This window comes from Gossypium hirsutum, chromosome A11 (genome assembly GCF_007990345.1).
Source record: "Gossypium hirsutum isolate 1008001.06 chromosome A11, Gossypium_hirsutum_v2.1, whole genome shotgun sequence".
Lineage (NCBI taxonomy): Eukaryota > Viridiplantae > Streptophyta > Magnoliopsida > Malvales > Malvaceae > Gossypium > Gossypium hirsutum.
In genome coordinates, this window is record NC_053434.1 from 118,871,650 (window position 1) to 118,881,523 (window position 9,874).

Below are 9,874 nucleotides of genomic sequence, written 5' to 3' on the forward strand. Positions count from 1 at the left end.
CTTAACAGCCCATTAACTTTAATGAAAACTTTTAAGTAGCTCAATTATAATTTTATAACATTTTGAAGTTAAATGATTAGAACATAAACTTATAAATAATATGGTAGTTAATATGAATTACCTATTTTTCATGGATAATAGAAGTCATTTGCATGTTTCAACAATCGAAGGCTATTGAGTGCCGTACGTTACCCATTTTTCATAGATAATAGAAGTCATATGCATTATTAAGCAAATGGAGACTATGGACTAGGTCAAAGGTAGTAGTTAAGGTCTTACTCTAATAAATTTCCTTGTTCAACATATATATGGCCTAACTCACGTCCATCATCTTGATTCAGATTATTATATTGTTTTTCCTCTTTCCTTTTTATATCAAACTTGACTAAAATTACTCCACTCCACATATTAACTTAAGTTACTCCAATAACCTTTATTTTTAGAGTTGGACTAGTGGGTCGAATGGGTTAGATCAGTAATTAGTTGAGGTACCAGTTCAGAATAAAGGATTGGATCAATTGTCCCATAAACCCATCAAACTAGTTGAAGCAGTCAGTTGGACTAGTTGAATGACCCTCGCTATATTTGATAAAAGATTTAGATAGAAATAGTTGAAGATTGAATATCAAAATCCGTATTGGTTTTGGTTGGGATAGTGTAGAATCGAATATGTTAGATTTTATTTGTACATGGCAGCCAGGGGCATTTTATCAAATTCAACACCATTATCTCGACTTTTAGGGCGCAAATAAGGAATTTCACGCAATCCTTGACTCCCAGTTCCGTAAGTTCTTGGGCATACTCGATTTTTATCATCCTTGGCTCCCAGTTCCGTAAATTCTTGGGCACACTCGATATTTATCTTCCATTGCTTAGACGAAAAATAGTCAACAAAGCAAAAATTCTTCACTGACTATGACTATGGATTTCCACCCTTACGCGCTTTTATTTGTATTATTACTGAAATTGCTGAGAAACCTTTGTTTTGTTTCCTTTTAAATTTCATCTGTTGTTCTCTTCTTAATTTTCAGATTTCGAATGCCATATTCTGATATCTTTTCATTCTCACACTTCATGTTGTCATTACCTTCAACATGTTGATACTCCTATACTGAGAAACCTCTGTCTGAAATTTCAGCTATTCTTCTCATTCTTGATACTCCTATACTTAAAAGACTGTTTGTAGTTTGTTTCTGGTTGGCTATTAGGCGATCTGTTATCTGATTTTCAACACAAGTGTCAGATATCTTTTTCTTTCTCATCATGTTGTCCTTACCTTCAAAATCTTCATCTATTTCTAGACAAAAATATGATGTTTTTTTGAGTTTTAGTGGTGAAGATACCCGCAACAACTTCACAGATCATCTCTATGATGCTCTAAAGAGGAGTGGAATTGTCACTTTCAGGGATGATCCAAGGCTGGAAGTCGGAGAAGAGCTCGCACCCGAGCTCTTCAAAGCAATTCAACAATCATGGTGCTCAGTAATCATTTTCTCGAAAACATATGCCTTTTCAGGTTGGTGCTTTGTTGCGCGGAAGCGTGTGAAAGAGTAAAATTATTGTACTGAAAAATCACACTAAGTTCAATTCCCAGGAAAGAGAGGTGGATCACGAGGATCGCTTACATACCAGATCTTTCCTAGCCAGAATATCCCTCTATCGTAATTTAATAGCACAATAAATCACTACAATGACACTTGCAAAATATGCAGAACAAAAATAAAGAACACTAGAATTTTAACGAGGTTCAGCAAATTTTGCCTACGTCCTCGGGCACTACCAAATATATTTCACTCCAAAAATACAAGTGAAAGTTTACAAATAGGGAGAGAGAACAATTGCCTTAAGTAGAGAATGGCAAGTGTGGGATGAAGAAAGTAAGAAATGGTTAGGCCTATTTATAGTTGAGGTTCAAGGATCAACTTGCAATGTCCCTATACAATTAGGGACCAAAATTGCAATTATCCCATGCCAACTTTTAACCCAACTTGCCAACCAATTTTACTTTCTACTTTCGGTGCCCACCCTTTTTGACTTTTCAAACAATGGGTGGGTTCCAATAATCTCCACCTTGAAGATTTGATTAGGATAATCTTATCTTCACACAATTCTTTCTGCCTTTGACAACAATACTTGATAGTGCCTTCTTCAACTGTTAAACTTGCAGGATATTAATCAAGTTCAAACAATGTTCGAACTTGGTTGATGTTACCACCTTGGTCATCATATCTGCGGGATTATCTGCAGTCTTGATCTTCTGAAGACAAATTTTCCCCTCTTCAATAATTTCCCGCACAAAATGGAATCGTACGTCGATATGTTTTGTACGTGCATGATAGACTTGATTCTTTGCTAAATGAATAGCACTTTGACTATCACAATACACGTTAATATGCTCCTGAACCAACCCCAAGGTTTTAGCCATACCTTGTAACCAAATAGCCTCCTTTACAGCCTCTGTTACAGCCATGTACTCGGCTTCTGTGGTTGACAATGCAACTATAGACTGTAGTGTAGACTTCCAACTTATTGGTCCTCCAGCAAGTGTAAACACATAACCGGTGGTTGATCTTCGCTTGTCCAAATCACCGGCATAGTCAGAATCAACGTACCCAATAACACCTTTACCAAGTGTATTATCCTGCTTGAACAGTAATCCAACATCCACGGTCTTCTGAATATACCGTAGAATCCATTTCACAGCTTGCCAATGTCCTTTTCCAGGATTATGCATATACCTGCTCACTATACTAACTGCCTGTGAAATGTCGGGTCTTGTACACACCATTGCATACATCAAGCTACCCACTGCATTAGAATACGGAACTTGCAACATGTATTCTCGTTCCGTATTCGTCGAAGGAGATAGTTGTGCAGAAAGCTTGAAATGAGAAGCCAACGGGGTACTTACAGGTTTGGTCTGCTCGTTCATGCCAAACTGCTGTAGTACTTTCTTCAAATACTGCTTCTGAGACAAGCTAACTCTGCCATGAGCTCTATCTCTACATATTTCCATGCCGAGAATCTTTTTAGCTTCTCCTAGATCTTTCATCTCAAACTCGAGATTGAGTTGAGTCTTCAATCTTTCAATCTCAACTTTGCTCTTAGATGCTATTAGCATATCATCAACATATAAGAGCAAGTATATGAAAGTTCCTTCTTGTAGCTTCTGAAAATACACGCAATGATCAAATTTACTTCTTGTGTACCTTTGCCCTTTCATGAACTGATCAAATCGCTTGTACCACTGCCTCGGAGATTGCTTCAATCCATAAAGCGACTTTGTCAGTTTGCAAACCCAATTTTCTTTTCCAGCAACCTTGAATCCATCTGGCTGAGTCATATAGATTTCCTCTTCCAAATCACCGTGTAAAACGCGGTCTTCACATCAAGCTGAACTAGTTCAAGATCATATTGCGCAACCAAGGCTAGCAAAATCCGAATAGACGAATGCTTGACAACTGGAGAAAACACTTCATTGTAGTCTATTCCTTCTTTCTGAGCGTAACCCTTTGCTACCAATCTAGCCTTGTATCGAATTTCATTTTTACCAGGAAATCCTTCCTTCTTTGCATATACCCATTTGCATCCAATTGCCTTCTTTCCCTTGGGCAGTCTCACCAACTCCCAAGTCCTATTTTTATGAAGAGACTGCATTTCTTCATTCATAGCTTGCTTCCACTTTACACCATCAGAGTTACTTATTGCTTCTGTGTAAGTGGAAGGAACATCATCATCTGCAATTGGAAGTGCATAGGCCACCATATCGTCAAAGCGAGCAGGCTTACGAATCTCTCTTCTTGGCCTCCTATATGCAATTGAATCTTGTTGCTGTAGAAGTTCTTGGGTCGAAACTTCTTCATCATTTGTTCTTTCAATATTAGCTGGATCATCATTAACCTTTTCAAACTCCACCTGCTGCAAAGTACTACTGGTTTTGTCATCCTTTTGTGAATCCTCGTTCTTCATCATGGTTGATTCATCAAAAGTTACATCTCTACTGAAAACAATCTTCCTTGTATCAGGACACCAGAGACGGTATCCTTTTACACCACCAGTTATACCCATGAATAATGCTTTCTTTGCTCTTGGGTCTAACTTAGATTCTTTTACATGATAATATGCAGTGGAACCAAAAACATGTAAAGAATCATAATCAGTAGCAGGTTTACCAGTCCACATCTCCATAGGAGTTTTTCCATTTATTGCAGCTGATGGCAATCGGTTAATTAGATGGCACGCGTATGTAACTGCCTCAGCCCAAAATTCCTTGCCCAATCCAGCATTGGACAACATACATCGAACTTTCTCCAGTATAGTCCGATTCATGCGTTCTGCCACCCCATTCTGCTGTGGTGTATCTCGAACAGTGAAGTGTCGCACAATGCCCTCATCTTGACATACTTGTAGAAATGGATCATTTTTGTACTCAGTACCATTATCTGATCGAAGTCGTTTGACCTTTCGACCTGTCTGAGTCTCCACCATCTTCTTCCACTTCAGAAATGCATCCAAAACTTCATTTTTCTTTTCATTAGATACACCCATACTTTTCTTGAATAATCATCAAGAAAAATGACAAAATAGTGCATACCTCCCAAAGAAGCCACTTTGGTAGGTCCCCACACATCACTGTGAACATAGTCCAGAATTCCTTTCGTATTGTGAATTGCTGAACCAAATTTTACCCTCGTCTGCTTGCCCAGAACACAATGTTCACAGAATTCTAATTTGCAAGAATTTGCACCTTTCAACAAGCCTTGCTTCGCCAAAGTCTGCAAAGCTTTTTCACCAGCATGTCCCAATCGCCTATGCCATAACCTGGTAGCCTCTGAATCTGCATCTTTCGCAGAAGCTGTTGATGTTGATCCAATAACTGTACTTCCATTTAAATAGTACAAGTTATTTCTTCTAGTGCCTTTCATCACCGTCAATACCCCAGCTACTACCTTTAGTAATCCATCTCTCAAAGTGATTGTGAGCCCTTTAGATTCTAGGGCCCCTAATGAGATGAGATTTTTCTTCAAGCTGGGTACATAGCGAACATCTGTCAGAACTTGGATTGAGCCGTCATGGTTCTTCAATTTGATTGTACCTACACCCATTGTCTTACAGGCACTATCATTGCCCATAAAAACAACTCCACCTTCTAGTTCTTCAAGACTAGAAAACCAGTCCTTATTAGGACACATATGGTAAGTACATCCCGAATCCAATATCCACTCATCCGTTTGACATGCCATTGCCATGCCAACCAAGCTAAAGTCTGACTCCTCATCATGCTCCGCTACACATGCATTAGAAATAGACTTGCCCTTTTGTAACTTAGGACAATTCTTTTTCCAATGCCCTTTCTCACGACAAAAGGCACATTCATCTTTGGCGGGTCTCCCTTTGGACTTACCCCTTCTACCAGGTTTGCTGCTGTGTGAACGACCTCTTACTGTTAAGACTTCTGCAGTTGTATCTCTGTGATCTCTTTTATCTTTCTTTCGAGTCTCAGATCTATACAACGCACTACAGACTGCATCAAATGTGATTGAATCTTTCCCATGAAGCAATGTGGTGGTAAGATGATCATATTCATCAGGAAGGGAATTCAACAACAATAATGCCTTGTCTTCATCTTCAAATTTCTCATCCAAATTTAGCAAGTCTGCTAAAATTTTATTGAATGAGTTCACATGGTCATTCATTGACATACCGGGTGCATACGTGAACCGAAAAAGTTTCTTTTTCATATAAAGCCTATTTTCAAGACTTTTCGTTAGAAACTTTTCTTCCAATGTATCCCACAGCTTCTTCGTTGATGTCTCCCTCATGACGGAGTACTTCTGCTCTTTGGCCAAACATAGGCGGATTGTACCACACGCCTGTCTATTGATCTTGGCCCACTCCTTGTCATCCATCTTGTCAGGTTTTTCTTCAAGGGCTATATCCAGCTCTTGCTGACATAAGACATCCAGGATCTCACACTGCCACATACCAAAATTATTGGTACCGTCAAATTTCTCTACTTCAAATTTTGCATTTGTCACAGTAGTCCTTGCTGATGACGATGCTGCTGCCATTTTTCTCCTCAGTCCCAACTACTGTATACGTGAACAGTATCGTATACGTGAATAGTACCGTATACGTGAATAGTACTGTATACGTGAATAGTGCCGTATACGTGAATAGTACCGTAAACGGTCGTATTCCCCAAGTACGAACCTGGCTCTGGTACCAATTGTTGCGTGGAAGCGTGTGAAAGAGTAAAATTATTGTACTGAAAAATCACACTAAGTTCAATTCCCAGGAAAGAGAGGTGGATCACGAGGATCGCTTACATACCAGATCTTTCCTAGCCAGAATATCCCTCTATCGTAATTTAATAGCACAATAAATCACTACAATGACACTTGCAAAATATGCAGAACAAAAATAAAGAACACTAGAATTTTAACGAGGTTCAGCAAATTTTGCCTACGTCCTCGGGCACTACCAAATATATTTCACTCCAAAAATACAAGTGAAAGTTTACAAATAGGGAGAGAGAACAATTGCCTTAAGTAGAGAATGGCAAGTGTGGGATGAAGAAAGTAAGAAATGGTTAGGCCTATTTATAGTTGAGGTTCAAGGATCAACTTGCAATGTCCCTATACAATTAGGGACCAAAATTGCAATTATCCCATGCCAACTTTTAACCCAACTTGCCAACCAATTTTACTTTCTACTTTCGGTGCCCACCCTTTTTGACTTTTCAAACAATGGGTGGGTTCCATATGCTTGGAGGAGCTTGCTGAGATTATTAAACAAAAGAACAAGAAGGATCATAAAGTATTTCCAATTTTTTATGATGTGGATCCGTATAATTGAGAAAACAGAAAGAAAAGTTGAAAAAGCCTTTGCTAAACACGAAGAGAGATATAAGGAAGACAAAGACAAAATCCGAAGGTGGCGGAATGCTTTGACTCAAGTGGCTAACATCAAGGGATGGCATTTAAATAACAGGTAATTCGTTCTCTTCTTTATTTTCTACTATCAAGCTTAATGATTACAGTTTTATTTTTTCTTTTTCTGTATTATCTATTATTTATGAAATTTTCAAAATTTTTATTTTATAGTGTTATCAGGCCTTAACAATTGGTAATAATAATAATAACATAATAATTATTTTACCCTACAATTTTATTAAAATTATTTTAACCTTCAATTTAATTTTTCATTTTCTTTTACTCTTTAAATTTGTCTTGTTTTTCAAATCATCTCTAAATAATGGAAAAGTTAACTTCTGTTCACTTTATTGATATAGCATAAACGTGGATGGCATGTTAACGGTTAATTAATTTCTTTAATAATTAATAAATTTAGAATTATTTTAAAAATTATTAAAAATATTAAATATATTTTTTTAATATTTTAAAATTTTTAAAAATAATTATTTGCTTATATAATATATACATGGACTACCACGTAAGCAAAGTTAACAAATGTTAACAGATAATTTATTCTCTTCTTTGTTTTCTAGTACTAAGCTCAATGATCAGAGGCGAATTTAGAGGAGCTAGTAGGGGCCCCAACCCCCCTAAAATAAAAAAAATATATAAAAATTTGATTTAATCTTTTAAAAGTTATAAGATAATAGACTATTAAAAATTAAAATTTTATTTCGACCCAGATTTCCTTTCATCACTCTATTAATGATGTTGTTCTCCATTTTCAACTCACTAACATAAACAGCAAAAGACCAATCCCAACAAGTAAAGCTTTCATTACGGAAAAATTTCACTCTGTTGAAAATCTACGCATCATTACCACTTGATTAAGAGACCATGAAGCCCAAAACTCCCGATATCAGACTCTTTGACTCAAGGCCTTTCAGACAGCACTACAAAACTGCTGCCACGACCCTCAGAATCAAGAAACAAAAAACCCATCTATCCCCACCAAAAGAACAAGAAAACCCAAAGAAATATAAACAACACAGACATCATACCCAAAGCAAAATGAAAATTTAAATTTGGCCGAGCAAACTTATATATATTAGAATACATGTTATATCAATATATATATATGTCCATGCCCATTAGCTGTTGATTTCTTGTTTAGAAACCAAATTTTGTTTGTGTTTGTGTTTATAGGCATGAAACCGAATTTATTGGAGATATTGTTAAAAAAATATCAGCAAAATTATGTGAAACATTTCCAATTGTCCATGATGGGTTGGTTGGAATTAGTTCACGCTTGGAGGAGCTGTATGCGAAAATAGACATTGGTGAAGACGATGTCCGCATTGTTGGAATTTGTGAAATGGGTGGCATCGGCAAAACGACTCTTGCAAGAGTTGCTTACACTCGTATGTCACCTCATTTTGAAGGTAAAAGCTTTCTTGCTGATGTTCGAGAAGTTTCAAATAAATATGGACTTGTTTCGCTACAGAAACAACTTCTTTCCCAAATTTTGTCTGAGGAACACTTTAATTTCTTTAATGTTCACGAAGGAAATGCCTTAATTAACCACAGGTTATCTAACAAAAAGGTTCTTGTTGTTCTTGATGATGTTGATAACCTACAGCACTTAAAATGCTTGGTTGGAAGGCGTGATTGGTTCGGTCTAGGGAGCAGAATCATTGTAACAACAAGAGATGAACATTTGCTCCGATCTTTTCGAGTTGATGATGTGTATAAGCCTACAACATTGAATGCCAATGATGCACTTCAACTTTTCAATTTAAAAGCTTTTAATAGTGAGACAAGGCTAGAAAATGATTTTAGTGAGCTTTCTAAACATGTTTTAAAATATGCTGGAGGTCTTTCCTTAGCTCTTGAAGTTTTCGGTTCCTTTTTGTGTGGTAGAGATGCAACCCAATGGAGAAGTGCAATAGAAGACTTGAAAGAGATTCCAACAAAGAAATTATTGAGAGACTTCAAATAAGCTTTGATGGATTGGACCAAACTGAGCAAAACATATTTCTAGATATAGCATGCTTCTTTAATGGGGAGAGAAAGATTTTGTAATGAAAGTATAAGATGGTTGAGTTTTTTCCAATATTGGAATTGATGTTCTTATTAAGAAATCTCTACTAAAAGTTATAAAGACATAAATTGTGGATGCATGACTTGCTACAAGAAATGGGAAGAAAAATTGTTAGGGAAAAATCTGTTGATGAACGTGGAAACGTTGCAGATTGTGGGCAGAAAGAGACGTTTATCATGTGCTAATAGAAAACACTGTAAGTCATTCCATAGAAATTATATATGTATATTCTGATTTTAGCTTAATTAATTTAAACAGTTAGTATTAAAAGTGAGATAATTAAATTTAGATCAATGGAAAACTATGATGTTACCAAAAACATATATAACCTATTACATTTATAAAGTGTTATATAAATATGATAAAGTACAAAGAGTACACTTGTTGTCTACATTTCTAAAATACGTCCTTTAATTTTTTATTATAAATATTAAAAAGACCTGCAGGATATATATATATATATATATAAAAGAATGTTATTTTTAGTTTGGTTGAAAAATGTTTTATTTTAATTTGTTTTTGTTTATTAATTTCAACCAAAATAATAATGCTTTTTTAAATTTACGACTTTTTGTCTTATGTTTATTTAGGCTACAGAAATGATTGAAGAATGATCATCGACAATAAAAGTAAGAAAATCTATGTATAATATTAATGTTAAACTTTAATGCTTAACATTTCAAAAAAAAAAAAAGGAAAAAAGAATGGTATGGTTAGTAAAAATGATATACATGTAAGCATTCATCTTTATTGATCTGTAAGTTCAGTAATCTATCAGTAGTTAAGAGTATGTTTATTGTAGTTGTGAAAGTTCGTTGTATCTGTTTTGGTGTAATCTATTCTCTTGCATTTCCTT

At 35.9% G+C, this 9,874-nt stretch overlaps 1 protein-coding gene across 1 annotated transcript; it reads left to right on the plus strand.

Moving 5' to 3' along the window:
- The first annotated feature begins 6,838 nt into the window (after window positions 1–6,838).
- Window positions 6,839–8,852, plus strand: LOC121210100 (TMV resistance protein N-like). Its single transcript, XM_041082199.1, has 3 exons — window positions 6,839–6,993; window positions 8,124–8,359; window positions 8,557–8,852. The coding sequence occupies exons 1-3, from the start codon at window positions 6,839–6,841 to the stop codon at window positions 8,583–8,585; spliced, it is 420 nt and encodes a 139-aa protein (XP_040938133.1). The 3' UTR covers window positions 8,586–8,852.
- Window positions 8,853–9,874: the final 1,022 nt, after the last annotated feature.